The sequence below is a fragment of the Mauremys reevesii genome, linkage group 16, assembly GCF_016161935.1.
Source record: "Mauremys reevesii isolate NIE-2019 linkage group 16, ASM1616193v1, whole genome shotgun sequence".
Classification (NCBI taxonomy): Eukaryota; Metazoa; Chordata; order Testudines; family Geoemydidae; genus Mauremys; species Mauremys reevesii.
Genome location: NC_052638.1, coordinates 8,216,933 through 8,241,324, shown reverse-complemented (window position 1 = coordinate 8,241,324; position 24,392 = coordinate 8,216,933). Strand labels below are relative to the sequence as shown.

Below are 24,392 nucleotides of genomic sequence, written 5' to 3'. Positions count from 1 at the left end.
CTTCATCGCTCACTGACCCCTGGGGCAAAAGGAATTTCCCACATTCAGCCCTGGCTTCCCCCACATTGCTGCACTAGAGGGCACCAGTGTCACACTGCGAGGCCCATGCTCCTCTGGTGCAAGAAGGGAAGTCACCCTCTTCCGATATTTAATCATGGACTTTCCCACACTGCTTCTTCAGCTGTGGCCTCTGCCCTAATCAGATGGGCTCCCCCACCCCTGCCAAGACCAAAGGGAAATGCTCTCAGGCCATGGGAGAGAATACAGGTGAAACTGGCTGACTGCCTCCAGGGAGAGTTATGGGGCTAAGGGGCCCACATGAAAAGGAGGTGGTATTAGATCAGGAATCCTCAGTCAGTAAGCAGTTGGAATGGGAATCTCAAACCCCTATGTGACGCCAGAGCACAAGTCCTGCTGACTTTCTGTTGTAGCCCAGCAGCGTCCCTGCCCTGTGTGAAATAAGGCCATACACAGCCATCCCCAGCTTGCTGTAAATCTAGAGTTGCTCTCGCAATTCTAGTGACTGTGCCGTCATATTTGGTATCTTGCTTAAAGCCTCAGCTCTTGGAGTCATGTGTTTTATGAGGATCTTGGCTTTCGTTTTTTTTTTTTAAAGTTTCTCACCTTTGTGGTTGCAGAGGAAGAAATCTTGAAGACATGGTCTGAGTGTAACCTAAGGGCCCAGAAACTGGAGGGCAAATAAATAACCCCACACTATTGTGGCTTTTCTAATCTTGTGATTTTTAAGCGCAAGCCCATGACTGGGGTGGGGGTGAAGAGGGGGCTGACTCATGACCTGAATGCATAGAGTTGGCAATATTGTAGATGTCCAGGGTGGAGCTTCTCTGTCCTGAGCGCTGGCCTCATATGGCTGCTTTTGTCTCCCTGTCTCTTGGCATGGCAGGTCCCCAGTGTTTCCTGGGGAGAAGAGTCTCTCTTCCTGCACTCGGTTCCAGAGTCTCTGGGACTCCGCACAGATCTGGGGGGAAGGGCGATCCAGGTGATTTTGCAGTTTGGGTCTAGCCCTCTGGCACAAGGTAGAGCAGCCCACAGACCCAAGGGGCTGTTCTGACATCCGAGTGTAAGGCTGCTCCGGCCATGCCTTCTCCCCAGAAGCTCCCCGTCTCCTGGCGGTTGGGAAAGGGACGGGTTAGCTCCCTGGAGCTCTCCCTTGCCCAGGGGGAATCCTGAGAGGGTCTCATCTCAGGGTTGCCAGCTGGTTTGTGCCACAGGAATGGCACCTGAGAAGTAGGCCCCTAGCCTGGTCGTGGCTCTCACTTCCCTTTGCGGTCTTCACTTTCTGCTCTGGCCTCTCTGAACTCCCCTGAGGCAGCTGGTGTTGTTTGTTAACCCAGCAAGCCCTCCTGCAACCCATCTATCCCCAGCAAGCAGCTGTCCCAGCCCCCTGGGGCTGCTCTCTCTTGCTGCAGGTGTACAAGTTTGTTATTGGAGACTTCTTTCATTTGAACTGCGAGTGACATCTAGTAGTTCTTTAGGTGAATTATGAGCCTATAAAACCGGGAAGTTCTCTCTACAGCTTGTCCTCATCTTCTACTCCAGGTCCCTGACAGAGACTGGAAGACTTCACTAGCATCCTTCTGGCTGGGAAGGCCTTAACGGGATTCCCTTTGCAGCATACTGCCATGGGCAGGTGGGTGCCAAGGACACTTAGGGATAAAAATCCCAAATGAAGTTGTAACTAGAGGAGCATGCCACAGAGACTGAGTCAGAAAATGGTAGATGTTGTGCTAAAATAGCTATCAAGATTGGAGCGGTCCCTGGTCAATACAGACTGCATCCCTGCTAGGGCTGGCTGAAAATTTCCCATCAGAACTGGTTTTTTGACAGAAGTTTTTCACAAAGAGTTTTTGTTTTCCATGGAAAACTTCAATTTTCTGTCAAAAACTGAGCACTCAAAAACTGAAATATTTCAACTGAAAACCCAAATATTTCTGTTTGGATTTACTGCCGTAGTGCCTTATGGGAGTTGTAGTTCAATTGCCTCATGTCCCCCCTTCTCTTCTTTGGACCAGGCTCCCAGGCTGGACTCCATCTCCCGGGATGCAGCCCCGTCTCTCCTCGGGGAGAACCCCAGTCTGTAATGGGAATGAGTACATGACACACCAGGACTCCCATACGGCATTTGGGCGACACATCCAAAAGGAAATTTTGGGGAGTTGACCAAAGTATTCTATTTTTTTTGAATTTTTGCCAAAAAAATTTTTTTCGATGTCTTTGCCTATTAAACCTAGTGAGATCCATGACCCACCTGTTCCCATCAAGCAAGTGTCCAAAACCACTGGGGCTGTTCTCACTTGCTCCACATACAAGTCAGTCACTGGAGACTTAAAGTTATAAGAAAATGATTATTTTTTCCATTTTCATCAAATTTCCACAGGAATATATTTTTTCCAACCAGCTTTAGTAGCTACGTACTTGTAACAGTTACAGTCTCAACACTGATGAGCCCACAGGGATGGGTGTAAAACCCTTCTGCTCCATGGCACCATGTATGTGTTCTAGGCTCCCATCACTTGTATGAAGGGCTGTCAGATGGGGGGCGAGGGGGAGGGAGGCAAAGGAATCCCTACAAGCACAGAGTGGGAGCCGTGTTAGTCTGTATCAGCAAAAACAATGAGGAGTCCTTGTGGCACCTTAGAGACTAACACATTTATTTGGGCATAAGCTTTTGTGGGCTAAAACCCACTTCATCAGATGCATGGAGTGGAAAATACAGGAGCAGGTATAAATACATGACAAGGTGGGAGTTGGCTTACCAAGTGTGAGGTCAGTCTAACGAGACAATTCAATTAACAGCAGGATACCAAGGGAGGAAAAATAACTTTTGTAGTGGTAATAAGAGTGGCCCATTTCAAACAGTTGAAAAGAAGATGTGAGTAACAGTAGGGGGAAATTAGTATGGGGGAAATTAGGTTTTCGTTTTGTAATGACCCAACCACTCCCAGTCTTTATTCAGGCCTAATTTGATGGTATCCAGTTTGCAAATTAATTCCAGTTTTGCAGTTTCATGTTGGAGTCTGTTTTTGAAGTTTTTTTTGTTGAAGAAAGAAAGTGTAGGAGAACACTTCAGTCTCCCTGGTCACTCAATAACAAACCTAAAAGTGGCAATTCTTCAACAAAAAAAATTCAAAAACTTAAAGAACAGTTATTTTTCCTCGCTTGGTATCCTGCTGTTAAGTGAACTGTCTCGTTAGACTGACCTCACATTGGTAAGGCAGCTCCCACCTTTTCATGTATTTATACCTGCTTCCGTATTTTCCACCCAAAGCATCTGATGAAGTAGGTTCTTGCCCACAAATGCTTATGCCCAAATAAATGTGTTAGTCTCTAAGGTGCCACAAGGACTCCTATGATCACTGGACCACTCTGCTACAACTACTAACCCAGCTATGATGATGTGTCTGTGGAGCCTTCCAAGGGGCATGAGTAGCAGGGCCTCAGTTAAACACACTCATTCTGTGGTGGACCCTTCAGCAAGGAAATTTTGACACAGGCCCCGTTTCAAATGCATAACAGACTGGCAGGCTTCAAGAGCAGCCACTAGGGTCATTGTTTGTTTTTATTACTCCAGCAGGCTGGCTCCAGTCATTTGCATGTAACAAAGTCCAACACTGGGAATGGGCTTTGGCCAGAGAAGGCAGTGGTGGGGGTGGGGTGGATGCCCCATTGTAAAGCAGTTTAATGGAAGCCTCTGGTTAGGTACAAAAGAGCCATAAACTCCCCACACAGTCATTAAAAAAGCAAAAGCACATTGGTTCCAGGTTTAGTCCATCCAGGTTATGGACTTGTCTGTGAGAGAGAGAGAGAGAGAGAGAGAGAACTCAGCTGCAGCATCTACCTTTGCGGCAGGATCTCTTCACTGACCAGTTAGCAGTGGCTGATGTCCCACAATACAGTCTCCAGCTGCATCCAGGAATTCACAGCCCCTTTGCTATTCCTTCCTTTCCCTGTGCTCCCTATTTCACCATGGCTGTTTCTTTATTGCCCTGCTCTGTAATTCCTCCTCTCCAATTTCTAGTTCTTTCCTTTCTGCAGTTTCCTTCCATCTCCTTCCCCTGTTGTTCACCTGTCCTCTTTAAATCAGAGATGGGCTTGAGCAGCAGGTTTCGGATTTGAGTTTCAACCTCCTCAAAAGTCAGGGTACCTCTGATTTGTTCATAATGAGTTGGTGTTGGAGTGAGCAGGTCGGTGTGTGCATGAACCTGCATACACCACTGCCCTCTACTGAATGGAATCAGAACTGCTCCGATGTATGTCATTAGTCCCATACTGCTAACGGATCCTCTCGTTTAGCTTCAATGGTAGGGGCCTGTGCCAGGCAGTTAGCTGAGTATAGAATCTCTCTCCATGGTGACGTGACCGGGACGGGAGAATCATCGCATGATTTGAAAAGGAAATGTACCAAACCGGGGTGTTTATAGCTTCCTGGAGGGGACAGGCTCAGAGGCTCTGATTCTCCTTGCTTTGCCCCTTGTGGTGTGTGTGAAGTAATTGTACGACATTACCCCTGGTGTGAGTGGGTGGGGAGGTCTGGTTTGGCAGCCATGTGCACCTTCTCTGTACACACTGTGCACAGGTGTAAATGAAGACACAAGGTGCAATGCAGCGGGAATCAATGCCCCAAGCATTGTCTGCCTATAGCCTCTTAGGGAACAGCAATTCCCTGTGTTGTGAGAGTGACTGTTCTGTTACCCCTCAGTTTCACCCAGGTCCTGTTCACCTTCTCGACAACTCTGCATAAGCTGCTTTGAAGGCTCATTGTCGCAATGTTTGCTGCCACGTGTGTGAAGGCACTGAGGAGTGTCTCTCTTTCCTTGCTAAATCCCCCATTGGAAGCGCAGACCTGCCTGGGGCAACTGGGGCAGGCCAGTTCCAGCAAGTGAGTCTGCTCCTGGGGGGTGAGCTGTGCCCCTTTGGGAGCACAGTCCAGCTGGCTGGCCTGGTTATTTTGTCATCTGAGAACTCCCGGTGGAGGGGCTGGGGTCCGGCTGGCGGCGGACAGTGCAGTACCAGAGGCAGATGAAGAACCCTGCAGGTGGAAAGCACATTGTAAGCCTTTGGTAACTAGGGTTGCTCCATGGTGCCCATGTCAATAAGTGAGTAACACAGCAGCAGGGCCCTCTGACTTCTGACCTCACAGCAACCTCCATGTCCTTTCCCCTCCCCACGCCTGGATTCAGAGGTGGGGGCAGCAGCAGCAGAAGCACACTGACCTGGTAGTGGCTGAAAACCGTGCTACTTATAACCACAATGACCAGGAGCTAGCAGAAACCTCGAGGGGATTCTGCTGCTCCTAAATTAGTGGTAATAGAACCCTGGAGCTAATCCAGCCCTGCCCTCTGAGCCTCCTTCTGCAGAATACCCCTTGACAAGGCTTTGCTTCAGGTCTTAAGCTACTTCTGGTTCCATCCCATTCATCCCACTGGTGGAACACGGGGCCCTGCAGCCTCACTGACCCAGGAGGGAGTTGATGATAGTGAAGAGGATGAGCTGAGGAATCAAGAAGACACCGAAACTGAGGAAGGCCAGTGCCCAGGTTGTTCCTAGCAGGCACGTCAGTCCCAGCACTGTCACCAGATCCTTCTTCATTTGTTCTTTCTGACTGTTTATGTTGGATCTCAATTTTCTCAGCATCCTCATGACGGTGACTAAGATGACCATGTTGAAGAGTACGGTGATACCAGCGTAGCCCACGTTGAGGATGTAATGAACATCCTGTGCCTTGTCTGTGATCCAACACCTGTGGGAGAAGAGGAGGAGACTCTCGTATGCTAATGACGATTATGCCACACTGTGGGGATTGGCCCCGTGGCTGGGGAGGGATATCTTGCTTTGGGAATGGCACCACTCCATGAGAATTACACCATTCCAGCAAGGCCCCGGGGATCCAAGTCTTGTGGTCAGAGCCCAGATAGGGTAGCAGACATCCGTGCAAGGCTGTTGGGGAGCCAGCGGCTTTGCATGCCAGCAAACGGGATTCCCAATTAGGAGGACAGAAGGGACATCTGTCTCGGATGGGGTGGAAAGGCGTTTGGGGCTGCTTAGTGTTGCTGGTGAGTTTAGGCTCTAATTTGCCTTAGTAAACCCCTGCACACCTTGGAAAGGGGGGACCACAGCAGTGCATGGGAAGGGTGTCGTGTTGGGGGAAGCCTATCGCGCCATAGCTGAGATGGGATTTCAATGCCAAAGCAAAGGGAGCAGCACCATCTGTGGGGAAATGGCATCGTGGTTCTTGGCTGGAACCTGGCTTTGGAGACCTGCCCTGTTCTTTGGGAAGGGCAACATACTTGCAAAATTGCACTGCCTCTGGGGAGTCGGAGCATGTCTTGGGCAGAGGACAGCACCATCCACCAGAAATGGTCTAGTGATGTGTGAATGGCACTGTAGTTTTCAAACCATCCCACAATCCTGGGAGAGGCCAAAAGAGGACAATGCTGGCTACATGGCACAATTGTTCTAAACCAGCACCATGCACCCGGGAAAGTCGCCATGTTTTGGAGAGTTGGACTTAGGCTATGTACACACGACAGCGTACATCAGTAGAAGTTATGTTATTGAGGGGTGTTACTAAGCCACCCCCGAGTGATGTAAGTTATAATGACCTAAACACTGGAGTGGACAGTGCTATGTTGACAAGAGAGCTTCTGCACCTCCGTAAGCTCTGTAGCATAGCCAGAGCCTTAATCTTCATTGCCCATGGATCTGATCAGACTGCTCCATGGATGGCACATTGCTTGGAGGTATGATACAAGGCTTAGGAGAATAGAACCACATTTTTTATCCTGCATTCTGCAGAAGATAGGACCATGTGGAAAAGAACCAGGAAGGACTGGGGAGCACAGAAGCTTTTAATGATTAGGAGACCTACTGTACGACTGGGAACCCAGCCTCAACCCCTGCTTGTCCCCATTATGGCAGAACGTGATTGTGTGTGGACCATCAAACCCATGTCTAACACTTACATAGTTGTATTGTTGTAGCCCGTGTCGGTTTCAATTATGTGCAGCCCGTATGTCTCTTCCTTGAAGATGAGAATGCTAACCACAGTTAAGGCTGGCAGTCCTGTGTGGGAGGGACATACACACTGACTATGATAGAACATGATGGGAATACATAAGAAGGACCCAAGTAATTGGAGGATAGGAAACTGGGTAGCATACAAAGGAGTTGGTCCTTGGACATAGGTAGGAAGAGGAGTATATTGGAGGAAGGAAGAATCCAGTAAGGCAGATGGGACAAATGGTGATGGAATATGGGGCCATTTTAGAGAGCAGAAACACAAAGGCAGGTCATAGCTGTGTGAGCAGGATGCAGTTATGTCCCTCAAAAAAGTTTCTGCTGTCCCAGCACACTCCAGGTAAACCAGGCTGTCTTATATTAGACGTTGGTAGGGCACCGTAGATTCTCTCCCCCCCCCACCCTGTCAAGCATGGGAAACATAGACATGAGAGGTGGGCCCCATAAAAACCCCTGAGCATTTGGGGAGGGATTGGAAACCAAATCTGGATATAAACTCTGCAACCAGCCCCTACTTCTTTACTATGCAACAAGCTAATGCACTGCAAACAGACAATTGCTATATAATTCTAGAGCCGTGGTCCTCTGGCTCTCAGAATGCAGCTAAAGGAGCACTTTGATCAGCAGTGGACAGCCTCCCTCAAATAGGCCAATGCCTGGCTCTGACCACCCCCCAGATCTTGAGTGACTGAAATGTGGATACATCTCTCACTAGAATCTGGTGACACTGCAGAGAGTGCAGCGGAAGGGCTGTGGTTTTGGCAGGAGGGACGGAGCTCCTCATGGGTTGTGCAGGAGACATCTTTCTGGGTAGAGAACCTGCACTTACCCCAGCCAACGGCGCACAGCTTGAGGACGTATCTCCTGATGTACACATTGTAGACTTTGATCAAGAGCAGGTAGAGGTGGAAGCCCTCGATGGCCATCCAGGTCAAGCAACAGAGCAGGGAGTATTGGAGGAAGGCGGCAGTGCCTCTGCAGAGCCATGTGGACTGAACCAGGGCCAGGGGCCCACTGAGCAGGAAGAAGACATTCAGCAAGAAGAGGGCACCCAGCAGGTTCATGTGGATTTTGGTTGTATAATCTCTGCTCTTTTTCCTAAAATGAACACCGCAAATAGAACTCAGTTCCTTCTGACTGCCCTCAAAATGGGGACGGGGGGGGGGGGGGTGCAAAGCAGGCAACGCAATCCACTCCTGCCCCCCCCAGCCCCTCCACCTGGGACATTCCCTCCAGTCAGCATGTGCTGCAGGAGAACGCCAGAGCTGCCTCATCTCGACAGGGCCCACGTTGGGGAGTGTGTGGAAATGTCCTGTCCCTTTCTTGGAGGCTGAGTCCATAAGACCACGTGGTGATACACAGGCAGTGCACACTGAGTGAGGCTAGGTCTGTATTAGAACCACTGGTGACTCTAGCAATGTCTGTTAGGGGTGTGACTTTTATTCTCTTTCTTTACAGGCCAAACCCCTAGCATAGATGACGTTCAAAGTGCGTCGGGCGGCAGGTATAAGCGATACCAGTTGCAGTACAGCCGAGCCCGGGGCCGGATTAAGGCAGGGGCTTTAGGGACTGCAGCCCGGGGCCCCGGCTCAAGGGGGCTCCCGGAAAAATAAATCACAGGCAGCAATCTCCGGGGAGTTCAGGTGGCCTGCCCTGGCCCCACGCTGCTCCCAGAAGCAGCAGGCTGCTGGCACGTCTCTGTGGCCCCTGGCGGGGCAGGAGGCGGCTCTGCGCACTGCCCCTGCCCCCAGCACCGTCCCCGCAGCTCCCATTGGGGGGGAACCAGGCAGGCAGCCTGCCTGAGCCCTGCTGCGACGTCAGCTGGGAGCCACCTGTGGTAAGCGCCTCCCGGCCAGAGCCTCCACCTCGCACCCCCTCCTGCACCCCAACACTCTGCCCCAGCCTGGAGCCCCCTCCTGCACCAAACTCCCTCCCAGACCCTGCACCCCCTCCTCCACCTCAACCCCCTGCCCCAAGTCAGAATCCCCCTCCTGCACCCCAACCCCCTGCCCCAGCCCCCTCCTGCACCAAACTCCCTCCCAGACCCTGCACCCACTCCTCCACCTGACCCCCCTGCCCCAGGTCAGAATCCCCCTCCTGCACCCCAAACCCCTGCCCCAGCCCCCTCCTGCACCAAACTCCCTCCCAGAGCCTGCACCCCTCCTCCTCCTCAACCCCTGCCCCAGGTCAGAATCCCCTCCAGCCCCTCCTACACCAAACTCCCTCCTGACCCTGCACCCCTCCTCCACTCCAACCCCTGCCCCAAGTCAGAATCCCTCCTGCACCCCAACCCCTGCCCCAGCCCCCTCCTGCACCAAACTCCCTCCCAGACCCTGCACCCCCTCCTCCTCCTCAACCCACTGCCCCAGGTCAGAATCCCCCTCCTGCACCCCAACCCCCTGCCCCAGCCCTCTCCTGCACCAAACTCCTCCCAGACCCTGCACCCCCTCCTCCTCCTCAACCCCCTGCCCCAGGTCAAAATCCCCCTCCAGCCCCCTCCTGCACCAAACTCCCTCCCTGACCCTGCACCCCCTCCTCCACTCCAACCCCCTGCCCCAAGTCAGAATCCCCTCCTGCACCCCAACCCCCTGCCCCAGCCCCCTCCTGCACCAAACTCCCTCCCAGACCCTGCACCCACTCCTCCACTCCAACCCTCTGCCCCAGGTCAGAATCCCTCTCCAGGCCCCTCTTGCACCAAGCTCCCTCCCAGGAAAAAGACTTGTATACAGGGGTCCCACAAAATCTAGTAGCCCCAGGCCCACAGGAGAATTAATCTGGCCCTGGCCAAGCCTGCCCGAGGAAGGTTGGTGCGCATAATTGTACCAGCAAACCCTTTCTAGTGTAGACAAGGCCTGAGTGAGGCTGGGAGCTAAAAAGCCAGAAAACCACAAGATCTGTCTGTGTCCAGCAGCCTCAGTGAAGAATTCATGACAGCCAAGCCCTGGGCCAGATCCTCTGCTGCTGTGGGCTGGAATTGTTCCACAGATTTCAGTGGAGCTTGGCTGCTTGACACCTGCTGCTGCTCTGGCCCCTGTCTCGTCTCTGCTGTGAGGGATGTGGCCAGGGATAACTGGATCCCTCCTGGGAGCAGATGAGAGAACGGTGCAGAAATTCAAGCAGGAACTTGATGACTTGGGGGGTGGGAATGGCAAGTGTAACTCCCCAGGTGAAACCCCAGGGGCCTCAGTAGGGTGTCCCCATCGGGGATGAATGTGGTTTAGCATCACTCTTGAGGGAGCCTCTGTTGATTCAGCTCAGCCAGGCACCCCGGGCAGGAGCCTCTCTGCACAGCAACGCGGTTACCTGGAGGCGAGGTAGTGGAGGACGGTGAGAAGCGAGGCAGCAGCCGAGACACTGCAGCCCACCATGGAGATGTAGGTTAGAGGAGCCAGGATGGCCTCGTCTATGGGCACTGAGGAGATTTTCTGCATGGGATGAGGAGGGGAAGGGGTGAGGAATGAATGCTGCCCTTTGCACTGGTACTCAGCCTTCATGACTGTCCTGGCCTTTCATTCTCCCCTCAACCCCCTCCAGCTTCTTCAGGCCTGGAGCCTGTTCCACCCCCCAGCTTGGCACCCGTCCCTGAGGCTGCTGGGTGTCACTAGCCTCTGTCCTATCTCCTCCCCCCTTTCAGAGCTCAGAGGGGGACGGGGGAACCGCCTCAAAGCTCGACCCCCCTGTCCTGACCCCGTGAGATGGGTTGGTTAGCAGGTCCAAGAGGTTCCCTCCAGAGGGGGGGCGGGGCAGAGTGGGTCCTAGTGTAACCCTTGTGGGGGTGCACGCGTGTGCACCCATCCCCCCCCCAGTGTAACTGGGGTGCTGGAGCGAGGATGGCGCTGCGCGTCTCTCAGCCCCTGCAGGGCAGGTGTGAAAGAGGAAAGGGAAATGGAAACAGGCCTTGTGGTGGAGCCCAGCTGCGGGGAAATGAGCCACTCAGAGCACTGAGAGCGGCTGGCGGGGAATGAGTCAGGGAGAAGGCAAACAGGAAACAGTCCTGGGAGAGGGGTGAGTGCTTTAGAGCAGTGGGTTTCAAATCACGGGTCGTGACCCAATGGAAGGCACTGGGTCCCGGCGGCTCTAGTCAGCACTGCTAACTGGGCCATTAGAAGTCCCATCGGCGGTGCTGCCCGGCTGAGGCAGGCTAGTCCCTACCTGTTCTGACACTGCGCTGCGCGCGGAAGCAGCCAGCAGCAGGTCCAGCTCATAGGCATGGGGGTCTCCGGGGTGCCACACGCTCCCCCCGCATTGAACACCAGCCTCGCACTCCCATTGGCTGGGAACTGTAGCCCTGAGGATTAATCTGTTGGTCTGTATAAAATGTCTTTTTGATAAAAGTGTGTAGGCTGCATAGATTAATAGAATTTGCAATAGCTATAAATGCAAGATACCTAGAAGCTTCTAAACCAGACATTCTGGCCTATTTCCTCTGTGACGCTGAAAGCAACCTTTAAGACCCTTACTCAGAAAAGTGATACTAGGAAACAAACCTCATAAATTGTCTAGGGACTTTCTGAATATCTGCTAACCTTTCACCTAGTTAGGTGCAAAAGTAGGGTATTTCTGCCCACAAAATATAACAAGTCTACCACAAAATACGTAGATAGTTGTCATTAGTACGTACACAAAGGTCAGCCTATGAAAACAGGTACCCTCACCTTTCCATGGGGGAAAGACAAATTTGGGCATAAGAGGAAGGATTTTTCCCTATAAAAGGTGTGATAATCCACCACTAGGGGGCGATACATCTCTCTGTTTCCTGGTCGTCTCAACCTGCTTCGAAGCCTCCTTCTCCTACGAAAGCTGTCAATGCTAGTCGTAGTATTAATTCTTTGTGAGTATGAAATAATTCTTAATTTCTACTTCACCTCTAAGCATCTATGCTAAGAAGGGTTTAATTTACAACCAGTTTCTTTATAACTATACTTCCTCTAGCAGAGGTGTGAAATTCACTTTAGTACTCTTTGCTGCAGAGTGCATTTAGGACTGTATAATATCATATTATATCTCTTAAAGAATTGTGATACTTTGTAATCTCATACTGCTTTTAACATTTTACATTTACTTCTTGTTTCATTGATTTTAAATAAAAGGTCTTGTTTGACTAAACTTTGTCTCAGTGTAATTCCTGTTATACCCCAATCTCCTTGGTATTAAATTCTGTGAAGCCTGATTCAAGACGAACTTTTATCTTCTGATCACACATATTGGCGAGCCATACCCATATTATTAATATCTATTAATTATTACTAACATTCTTAATTAATTAGAAAATTAATTATTAAATAAACCTAAATTAAGTGGACACATTCCACTGTCCCTACTAACCCTCCCCAAATCAGGCAACAGACTGGCGAGCCAGCCAGGAGGAGATTTAAGGTGTGTGACAGGAATTTCAGGGAATTTCTTTGAACCGTAAGTAAATAGTTAATTTCAGTACAATTCTGAAATCTTATTCTTAAACCAGAGACAACTTCCTGTGATTATTGTTGCTGGCAGTACGCCCAGTATTTCCGTTTTGTATTGTGGTTAAGCAATCTTAAGGTCTTTACTTTCACTTTTGCCTAAAGGTTTTGTATTGATAACTGAATATTAAAGTAATATTGTTTTAAAGTGATAAGCGCGCACAGAAAGGGGTTTTTATATATTGAAGAAGTTAATGAATGGTACCGAATAAAATAATTCGCAGCCGCACCTGGATCCGGTGACCCACACTAGTGGTGGCGGGGAGTTAATAAAGCAAGGTATTCATAGCCGCCAGAAAGGCCGCAATCAGTCAGAACTTGAATAGTTCAAAGATACCTTATCTTAGTCCCATTAACTCTTCCGGACTGCACCTCTGATCCGTCTGCCTCAGTATTCCCCGATATTTGGCAGGTCCCGACAGAGGAAAGACCTCTCGATCTGCTATAAGCCATCGAGAGAAGAGAGAAGAGAGTATCCCCACTCCTCTATTTACTTGGGACTTTTATGATACAGTGTTTAAACCGGTGTACAAGGGTATTATCCTGTTGTTTCTGTGAAGGGACGCCTTCTATATCAGAGTAAATCGACAGAAGATTGATTCTAGTGAATATACTAGACAATACTAGATTCTAGTGAATATACTAGGAAAAGAAAGAGATGAATTCTCTATTTCGTAGTAAGAGTGTTAAAAGTGAAGATAGCACAGGAGTGGAGTGTGTTGGAATTTCTAGTAGTTTAGCTTTGGAAAACTTTGCTAGGAAATATATTCAGGAACATGGTGGAGGTTTGGAGCAGCTGAGAAATAGTAGAATGATTTCTGAGCAGAGAAACCCATGGGGTTTTGTGAGTAATGTATTTGAGGATGAAACAGAGCAGAAAAAGAAAAGAGCTAAGGTGGTGAAGGGAATAGCTGTTGAATGCTTGCTTGTAGCTTGTAGTTCATTGGGAAAGAAATTGGATAAAAAGATGGAGTTACTCAGGGAAGTTCAGCAGATGCTGGTAGCCTATAGAGTGGACCGTGGTCGGCTGTTGGAAAAGATTAAAGAACTAGAAAAGGGAGAAAATATAGCAGAGGAAGTTGAAGAATTGATTCCCATTCCTATTGGTATGGTGGACCCGACAGAGGTAGAAAATCTTATTGGACCAGTGACTAGAAGTAAAACAAGAGAATTAGCTCGAGCAAACACAGTACCTTCAGAAGTGAATTTGCAAGTTGAATCTGTAGAGTCAGAAGAGGAAATTGGCAGTGCAGAGAAAACTGACAGTCTGCCGATAAAAGACGGAAGTTCTGAAGTGACAGTTCAGGAAGCGGAGACAAGTGTCACAGTCAGTGAAGCAGTTAGTGACACAAACAGAGAAGCAGAGAAAGAGGAAAAGATCTCTACTTCTGTAGAGACAGCTTCTGTGAGTGTACCTTTAGAATCGGTCATTGTTCAAGGGTTGGAAGAGGCTGTATCACAGGTAACACAGGTAGCTAATGCATGTGATGTAGTGATCTCTAAGTTACAAAGAGAGCTACAACAACAAGCAGGGAATAGAATTCCTGCTCCTCCACCCAATGTTACATTAGCACCATATAGAGTAGAAAATCCAGTTCCTTTGGGTGGACATTTATTGGCATTCGGGCAATCAACATTGCCTAGACCCCAGGAATTTCGTGGGTCCTCTACACCCCCGTGGTATATGCTGGTATCACCTAGTATATCGGTAGAACGCCCTACCACGCCAAACTTTAGTGGACTAAGGGATGTCCTGCGTCAGTGTGGAGACACTTTGAATGTAACCCATAGACATTTCATGGAAAATTATCCTAGATACCCAGGATTATCTCCAGTGGAAAGTTTTGATGGTTCAGATGAGGAAAATGTGAATCCAGGTAGAAGGAGGCAAGGAATAGAAATTGTAGATTTAAGCTCAGATGAAAGCTCAGATGAAAGCTCAGATTCAGATCCAGAAGAAGGAACTGCAGGTTCCAATTCTGATTGTCCTGTAGCAGTTGTCACAGATATTAAAACCTTAGACCTGGTAGCTAAGCAAGTAGGAATGATGGAGGATTCTTCAGTTGCTATGCATGCACAACGTGTGCAGGAGACAGCAAAAGTGTTTGGCTTACCAAGGGAAGATTGGGTTAAAATCTTACAACTCACAGTGAATCGAGCATTGTGGAGTACTTTGCCACTTAAGTTTAGGGTAGGAGAGAAAAGTTTTCAAGAGACAGTAGCCCTATTGGAACATAACCAGCACCCAGGGCAAGCTGGAGTAGCAATTCTGTCTAACTTAAAGCAGAAACCTAATGAAACTCCACATCAGTTTCATTTGCGGTTAAGTGCAGCTTGGCGGAGTCATATCAAAGAGGAAACAGATGAACTGCCATACATCAGTTTGCTAGTTAATAATTCTCTTCCTCAGTTAAGAGAAATGGTTAATATGCATATCACTGATGATATTTCTTTAAAAAGAACATTAGCCTTACTGGCTAAAGCACATGCACAGGGAGGCTCTAAATTAGGTCGGCGTGGAGCCCCGGTTGCAGTACTTCAGGAACCACAAACTAATCCTACGGTGAGGATTGAGGGACCTCAACCTCAGCCAGGATTAGGACGAGGAGTTCCTAAATTCCCTAAGTATCAACGTTGGCAAAATGACCCTAACCCACGTAATAACCCTGGACCTTCGAGTGGCCAGGCCCCTCGACAGGGTTATGCGTTTGGATCCTATGCAGGAGCCCGGGATCGTGTTCCTTTCTTTTCAGATGCTGCACAGAACAGTTCACGTCTGCAGAGACCTAAATCACCGCCTTTGCACAAAACTGAGGACTCAGTTGTAAAAATGTTTAAGACAGTGCAACAGACGCTTGAGGCTCAACGACGGGCTATCCGAGAACTTCATGCCCGTGTGAATGAGCTGATGATGATGGAAGGCCAAGGCTCAGCAACCTTGAACCGTCCAGTGGCCTCCGTCGATCCATCCCCTTTTCCCCAGTGGACAGCCACTCCTCCAGAATTGGCTGCCTCTGAGGAGATAGAGGAGGAACCCCTTGATTATCTGACAGCATATGCTGCATGACTACAAACAACCCCGAGTGTAGTCATAACCCCGTTAGGCAGAGATACAAGTGGAAGACCCACAATATCTGCAGTGATAGAGGGACTAGACAGGAATCTCATTATAGATACTGGAGCAGCAATCAGTATTCTCCATGTCGAGGATCCTAGATCCTCTCCTCTATCATCAGGATGTACCAAGACACTTGCAACCTTTGCAAGTAATCAGGTTACTACCACACTTTCTACACCCCTTGAAGTACAAATAGGTCACCTAAGAAAGAATCATACTTTTGCATTAATGAAGTTAGCAGACCCAAAGAATTCCTTATTGGGAACTGATTTCTTATACAAACAGGGATGTGTTCTTGATTTGTGTAACCAATTATTGTGTCTTTCAGTAGAACAGGAAAAGGATGACTCTCCAGTAGTCATACCTGAGTGTGGCATGGTATCTCCAGTGGAGGACTCTGAACCTGAAGGGTATGATTTGGACAAAATAGTGGCTAAACATGCAGACCAACCTGAGTTACAGGCATTACTGTACAAACATGCAGATGCCTTTGCTAAACACAAACATGACTGTGGATGCATGGCCGTCACTATTGTGGTGGAAGGAGGAGAAATTTCAGCCCAAAAACAGTATCCTTACCCAGAACAAGCAAATCCATACATAGAAAAGACTATTAAGTTTTTACTGTCCAACAGGGTAAAAGATGGGCAAGTTTCAAATGCTCGCCTTGCTCACTGGGCATTATTACTGCAAGGAAAAGATATTGCAGTCAAACCTATTAGGACACCATCTTTGTTACCAACAGCTCTATTGTATCAGGGAGAGCCACACAAGTGTCCCAACTTTGATCAATTGGATCTAAGGGGGGAGGAAAAACAAAAGCTCTTTCAACCTTTAATCCAGGAGACAGATCCCATTAATAGGTATAAATTCTTTGTTGATGGTTCTAGTTATTACCATCAAGGCAAACCCTATACTGGGTCTGAATCTATGCAGTTCCCCCTGAGGGGAAAGGAGAGCCTTGGGAAAAGGCATATTCATGCACTCCACATTCGGCTCAATATGCAGAATTAGCTGCAGTGGCTTGTGTGTTGGAGTACTGTGTGCAGTTCTCCATCACCACCACATACCAAGATATCTGTCTGTTTTCAGACTCTGCATGGGTATGCAATTCTCTCACAGAGTTCCTACCATATTGGGAAACAAATGGTTTTACATCTTCTGATGGCACACCTATTAGGTATGCATCACTGATGAGATACATCCATTGGTTAACAGTAATAGTTACTGTTTCAGAGCGGCCAATCAAAATAAAAAAAGTAAAAGCTCACTGGAAATTAGACCCTTATGCTATGGAAAATGAGAAAGCTGATAAATTGGCCCGTGAAGGAGCCCGATCAGGAGAATTTTGGGAAAGTAAGGATCAGGAGTATTCTGTTATTACCCCTAATCCTAAATGTCCTATAGCTGCAACTAAATTGGTACAACCCAATATACCAGATCTAAAAGACATGCAAAAATTGGATAAGGACATAATAAAAGTAATTTTAGAGCTTTCCAAAATAGACAAAGAGGGATCACTAACAATAGACCCTTTGTACAAACGACATGAACAGCAGTTACAAGTCGTAGATGGAGTTCTCATGTATACAGGAGGTCCTTTCCTGTGTGGGTAGTTCCAGCTCACCTACGAAGGGAAATGATGTACATGGTCCATGACACTCCTACAGGAGGACATCAGGAGTGGACAAAACTGTCCAACGTCTTGCATCTGTAGGGTGGTGGCCACTTCTTAGGATGGATGTGCAACAATATTGTGAAAATTGTCTGGCATGTGCCCAAGCTAATCCTACTCCATCCAAAAGAAATGCGCCACTAAGATCCCAGGTGTATGAAGGTCCGTGGATGGCTTTGCAGATTGACTTTGTAGGTCCTTTGCCAAGGACCCAAAGAGGTAACCAATATTTGTTGGTGATTATCGATCCTTTCTCAAAGTGGATAGAGGCATTTCCTTAAAGCCAATACTGCAAAAGCCACTGCCAGGATCTTGGTAGAACAAGTCTTCTCTCGCTGGGGATCCTGCGAAGGTAGAATCAGACCAGGGATCACATTTTACAGGACAGTTCTTTAGGGATTGTCTTAAATTGATGGGAGTCCCGCAGAGACTACACATCCCATACAGACCACAGTCATCTGGGATGGTGGAACGAACCAATCGGACTATAAAAGTGATGTTGAGGAAACTGGTTGATGCCAATGGACGTAACTGGGACACCCTCATGCCTTTAATTTTAATGGCATTGAGGGCAACACCGCTGCATCTACTGATAAAACACCTTTGAAGTGATGACAGGCCGAACAATGAGATTACCAGAACATTTAATTTGGCAAGCTAGTGGCACTCAATTAGAGGGAATAAAAATGGATACCTACCTGCAAAATCTGCAAAAACATTTAAATCACATTCATTTGCAGGTAGCTGCTAAATTGGGAAAATCCAGACGTAAGGCAAAGGCTTACTTTGACAAAAACCAGAGAGAGAATACTTGGGAGGTAGGAGATCAAGTAATGTTATTGTCATATAAGTCACCAGAACATGGGTTATGTAATCGATGGATTGGACCTTTCCAAATCATTGATAAACTCAGTTCAGCAGTATATAAGATCAGAATAACAGGAGGAAAGCATAATAGAGACAAGATTTATCATGCTAACCAATTAAAGCTGTATCGATCGTCCAGGTCGCAGGAGCAACTTCCTCCTCAGGACTTAAGGGATCAGACGAAATCGCAACAATTGGAGCCCAGCAGTTTGCAACCATGAAATTGACATTGACATTTTTGACTTATTACACCCTTATTGTTGCTCTAAGGGTAGGACTATGCCAAAATATTAAGTCTGAAACCGAACTATTGCAACCCCAAGAAACCAGACGACCGGATCGTACTCCGTTGTCTGAGCCCAAGCAACAGAACATACCAACAAAGAAGGAACGGACTATTATACTTAATCCAGAACTGGTCAACAACCCGATTCAACAGGTTAAGGGAATTCGGGAGGATGTTACTTTTGAATATCAATTAGTAGAAGTAACTGCACTACCCTCTAGTGGTTGGAAAAGATGTGTTAATTGCTTTTAAAGTTAATTGCTTTAAACAATGATCAGAAAAGAGATCAGCATTTGGGGAAAGAAATTATATGTTCTGCATATGGGGAATATGTTGTAAGCACAATTACTGATGCATTGCGATCCTTAAAATTAGGAGAAGTCCCTGACTTAATTAAGGATGAACAATTAATGAGTTGGTATTGTCCTAAATGTTTTCAAAAGCTGGAAAAGGAAAGATCCACTTGTTTGGATACATGCCAGCATTTGTCAGTGGGTGCTATGAGAGAGATAGGATCTGTGACACCTCACCCCAACCGAGACAGTTGTTCTCTTACAAAAGATTGTATGATGGCACGGTCTTTGTATGTCTCATTCACGGTCTCACCGGTGTTTGACCCAGACAGAGATGTGTACAGGCAATTGGCTGCTATCCATTCTATAGGTCACCTCGAAGATGACATCTACAGGGAACGTTAATGCACCTCCCCTGGTAGTCTATCACACTCCAACTCAGACTTGGAAGGTACCACAGATGGCCTGTTGTTCTGAAAAGGGACCCCAGTATATCTGTAGGTGTAATGTGTTTGAAACAGACACTGTTTTGTGTGGACTACAGGGAGAGAAAGCACAGAATTCATCATCGTCATGCCTGGTGAGGCTGACCACATGGAAGACTCCGATGGAGAGGGTGACCTATGCTGGAAGGAACCAATTTTGCGTGGTTACCAACCAAAAGAGGTACCAGTATGGTCCCTTGGAGTGTCCTGTCACAGAGCCAAATTTCTGTTTTACCCCAGAGCAACCCACGGTAATAGGAAATCAAGTTATTTCCCCTATTCCTATTTTTGAGAACATGACCATTATTCAGTCTAACCCTGATTACCAGAATTTAACTATTCAAAGTACACCTACTTTTCTGGCTTATATTCCACCATTAGGGTTGCAACTGAAATCCTTAATGACTCGTAAAGAGACTCACCTCATTCAAATTACTAACAATATGGATGAAGCCCAACAAGTTATTACCCAATTAATGAATGAAGGGAATGAGCCTGTAACAACTTCCAGAGAAAATTTCGGATTAAAAGTATGGATAATTATCCAAGGAATTGGGATTGTGATTAATTTCCTTATGTTAGGTTATATGCTGTATAAATGCAACAAACCCAAGCCAAAAACTAGGCAGAGACCTAGACAGACACCCAAACAATCCCCTAAACAAATGCACAGACGAGCACCATCTGGGGATAAAGATGAATATATATACATGGTGCCCATTCCTGATACATACCAAAATTTGCCCAGGTATGAAACTAAAAAGGGCCCCACAGATATTAAGTCCTAGGTGACGGGGTTTCTTTATGTAAACCACCCCGTCAAAGGGGGGCGTGTAGCCCTGAGGATTAATCTGTTGGTCTGTATAAAATGTCTTTTTGATAAAAGTGTGTAGGCTGCATAGATTAATAGAATTTGCAATAGCTATAAATGCAAGATACCTAGAAGCTTCTAAACCAGACATTCTGGCCTATTTCCTCTGTGACGCTGAAAGCAACCTTTAAGACCCTTACTCAGAAAAGTGATACTAGGAAACAAACCTACGCAAATTGTCTAGGGACTTTCTGAATATCTGCTAACCTTTCACCTAGTTAGGTGCAAAAGTAGGGTATTTCTGCCCACAAAATATAACAAGTCTACCACAAAATACGTAGATAGTTGTCATTAGTACGTACACAAAGGTCAGCCTATGAAAACAGGTACCCTCACCTTTCCATGGGGGAAAGACAAATTTGGGCATAAGAGGAAGGATTTTTCCCTATAAAAGGTGTGATAATCCACCACTAGGGCGGGCGATACATCTCTCTGTTTCCTGGTCGTCTCAACCTGCTTCGAAGCCTCCTTCTCCTACGAAAGCTGTCAATGCTAGTCGTAGTATTAATTCTTTGTGAGTATGAAATAATTCTTAATTTCTACTTCACCTCTAAGCATCTATGCTAAGAAGGGTTTAATTTACAACCAGTTTCTTTATAACTATACTTCCTCTAGCAGAGGTGTGAAATTCACTTTAGTACTCTTTGCTGCAGAGTGCATTTAGGACTGTATAATATCATATTATATCTCTTAAAGAATTGTGATACTTTGTAATCTCATACTGCTTTTAACATTTTACATTTACTTCTTGTTTCATTGATTTTAAATAAAAGGTCTTGTTTGACTAAACTTTGTCTCAGTGTAATTCCTGTTATACCCCAATCTCCTTGGTATTAAATTCTGTGAAGCCTGATTCAAGACGAACTTTTATCTTCTGATCACACATATTGGCGAGCCATACCCATATTATTAATATCTATTAATTATTACTAACATTCTTAATTAATTAGAAAATTAATTATTAAATAAACCTAAATTAAGTGGACACATTCCACTGTCCCTACTAACCCTCCCCAAATCAGGCAACAGAACCAAGCTGGGGGGAGGTGCCTGCAGGCAAGAGCCGGATGGAGCCATTTGTGCACCTCTGCCTAGGAGCCGGACCTGCTTCCGGGGCACAGCATGGTCCACAGTGCCAGGACAGGCAGGAAACCTGCCTTAGCACCAGAAGCTGCCCGAGGAAAGCCCCAACCCTGCACTCCAATCCCCTGCCCCAGCCCTGAGCCCCCCACAACTCAGAGCCCCTTCCTGCACCCCAAACCCTTCATCCCTGGCCCCAGCCCACAGCCTGCACTCCCAGCCCAGAGCTCTGACCCCCTCCAACACCCCAACCTCCTGCTCCAGCCCAGAGCCCCTCCCACACTCTGAACCCCTCATTCCCAGCCCCAGCCCTCAGCCCTGCACCCCAACCCTCTTCCCCAGCTCTGAGCCCTCCCACATCCCAACCCCCTCATCCCCAGCTCCGTTGGGTTGCGGGCATCAACAATTTTCTTCAACTCGGTTGCCAGAAAAAAAGTTTGAAAACCACTGCACTAGAGCACCTGAGAGATAGGGACTGACAGGGAGCAAAGACTGTGTCTGGTGGCTGGGGGAGGGGGAGAGAGCCTCATACACCCCCAAACAGAGCAAGAGCAGTGGGGGAGAAACAGCCTTCCTACCAGCAGCACGGCAAAGTAGGTGAGATGTTTACACTGGCACAGCACAACGTCTTTGCAGTGGGTGGTCTCACAGCCAGCGCTGCTCCAGTTCCCAAGGCTGCTGTTTTCTGCAAGAGGGAGAAATGGCCTTAAGGAAAGCAGCCCACAACCACAGAGCAGTGGGGCAGAGCCTTGGGAAAGCCCATAGGCAACATTTTCCAAAGCACCAACTCACTTAGGAGCCCAAGGCCCATTGATTTTCAGTGGGGCTTCGGCACTTTTGAAAATGTTACCCTGTGTTTCCAACAGCAAAAACAATCAGAGTGTGGGGCAAGGTGTGATCTCCAGTGTTGCTACTGCGGCAGGGGGGTGTTGACGCTAGACATGGGCTGGCGTTGGGATCGGGGTTGGGTTTGGGCTACCTGTGGTTCAAGGCTACACAGCTTTCACATGGGTTGGTGCCCAAACCTGGAGAGCTGTTCTCAGGCATATCGTGGAGGGAAGAAATAAAGCTAGCAGGATAAAATGTCCCCCACACTGCTCCCAAATCCTGCACCAGAGGGACCGCTTGCGTCCCCTCCCCCCTCTCCCTGCACCCTGCCCTGCAATCCCCTAAGATCCAGCCGTGGGCACATTCAGGCCCTATAAGAGCAGGGAGCCTCCAGTTCTCAGGCCCAAGGACCTTGGAGCAGTTTTTGTGCTGCCTTCTGCAGCGTGGGGGGCAGGTCACTGGCCAGGTTTATCTGGGTGCATCTCACTTAATTCCCAGCCATTGCAGGGGCCCTGGGCACTGGGGGAACCGTGAGTCCCTGTTCTCTGCCTGTGGCACACAATTGTTCACTCTCTGAGGGCTCTATGGGTGGTGGTTTGGTGCTTGGTTGTGTTTTTAGTGGCCGATGATCCATGAGGCCAGTCTAGAGGATCTGGGGGTCACTTCTGGCCTTAAATTCTATGGCCCTGGGTCTCTATATGACTCCTTCCTTGGAAGCAGGGCAGAAAAATGTGAGTTGCTTTTACAAGCCTGTGGGAAGTGCCTGTGCCCTGCTTGGCTGTTTGCAGGTGGCTCTGGCTGACCTGGGCCCGCTCTCCACCCGCTTTGTGCGTGACAATGGCACTCACTCAGGAAAACCCTGAGGGGCATGGGGTTTAGTCCTCCAAAAGGTGCCAGTGTGGGTCTCCATATAGCCCTACGCACGGCAAGGCTCTGTGCACAGAGGGTGCTTCTCCGTAAGCAGCACGGAGCGGAGGAGGGTTGGGCAGCTTGTTGCCGCTCTGGGATGGCAGGAGGGTGTTTGTCGCTGGGAGCCAAGGGTGGTCGGGGTTCCCAGGTTCTCCTGGCAAGGTGGCTGGGGTGAGTATAGTCTGGCAGCAGACAGGGATGCTCATAGCATGAAACCCAACAGTCTGTCTGGTAAATTGCAGCTGTATGATTGGTCCATAGGTCCCCCTGGTGTCTAAGGCAATGCGCTCTCCGTTGAACGACTCCCACCATCTCTGTTTTGCCTCTTCCTCCTTCCTTGCATGCATGCACGGGTACCGCATGATGCCGTGAGTGTCATAATTACCTGTTCCTTCCACCCAAAAGACGCAGCTCGCATTTGAGTTATCCTGGTTGGGGGGCGGGGGGAGAAAACATGAGGCACATGGTGAGGTGTCTGTGCTCCCTTAGTTCCAAACAATGTACCTAACCTGGGCTCATTAGGGACAAGTCTTGTGACTGGTCCCTCCTGCCTGTGCAGCGTTGTTCCCTACAGCAAATTTCCCAGCACTTTTTCCTGCCCACTATTAACATGAAGCCCCATCACAGGAATCCACTGCGTCACTTGGGAGACTATTCCGCCGTGTAGTGAGGAAATATCTGATAGTTAATCAGCTTTATCCCGTTACTCTGAGTTTGTAATAATAACCCCTTGGAGTAATAATACCTCTTTGGAGTACCCTATGCTCTTTTCTTTCTTTCTCCCTGCTTACACCTAGATTTTCAGCTGGTGTAAATTAGCATAGCTTCCCTGAAGCAGATTTACACCAGGTGAGGATCTGGCCCTACATACTTATCAAGCAGTTGTCTTAGAGCTCCTTCGTCATTTGGCCATTCTGCTTTGCAATCTTTTCCTCTAAATCCCTGTAATCAGTTCATTGCTGCTCTCTAACGTGTCTCCAATATACCCGAGAGCACAAAGGTCAAATGCTTCCTCCTATGTCTGCACAGTTTGGTTACATTGCATGGTGCCCACTTTGGGAGCACATCTCTCCCAGCTAAAGATTCCCACCTGCTCCCCAGTCTGGACAAAGACAACTTGCATGTGGGCTGACCCCCAGAGTCTCAGCAATACTTCACAGAGAAGAGTTGGCAGGGGTCAGTGGGGCTGCACTGGGTTTGTGGTTAAAAACCAACCAACCACCACACACCTTATTGGTTGCAATGAGCCAGGACCTTCCGCTCTCTCCCGTAGCTCCAGGTGAAGTCAGAGGAGGAGAGAAGCATTTCAAAAGCCCCACTCCATCCCTGCAGCAGCTACTCTGTTTTCTGCTACAGCTTCTGCCTCAGCTAGAACTCCTCCCAGGGAGCACACATGGGCATGCCCGCTGCATCCCCTTCGAGGAAATGGCATGCTCCCTCTCCGTGCCAGGCCAGTTCTCCTGGGTGGTACAGAGCAGGG

General features: G+C 48.3%; 1 protein-coding gene across 4 annotated transcripts in view; it reads right to left on the bottom strand.

Annotated features, from left to right (window-relative positions):
- Nucleotides 1-3,380: 3,380 nt before the first annotated feature.
- Nucleotides 3,381-24,392, bottom strand: part of ADGRG5 (adhesion G protein-coupled receptor G5) — a 45,408-nt gene continuing 24,396 nt past the window's right edge. For 2 of the 4 annotated variants that reach the window (XM_039503022.1, XM_039503024.1), the window contains 7 exons: nt 23,298-23,340; nt 21,754-21,860; nt 10,342-10,463; nt 7,868-8,136; nt 6,984-7,083; nt 5,478-5,761; nt 3,381-5,050 (listed from right to left, as the gene is read on the bottom strand). In XM_039503022.1, coding sequence (XP_039358956.1) covers nt 4,965-5,050; nt 5,478-5,761; nt 6,984-7,083; nt 7,868-8,136; nt 10,342-10,463; nt 21,754-21,860; nt 23,298-23,340 — 1,011 coding nt within the window. In that variant the 3' untranslated portion in view covers nt 3,381-4,964. The remainder of the gene's footprint in view (nt 5,051-5,477; nt 5,762-6,983; nt 7,084-7,867; nt 8,137-10,341; nt 10,464-21,753; nt 21,861-23,297; nt 23,341-24,392) is intronic. The other 2 variants (XM_039503025.1, XM_039503023.1) reach the window with 1 other exon arrangement.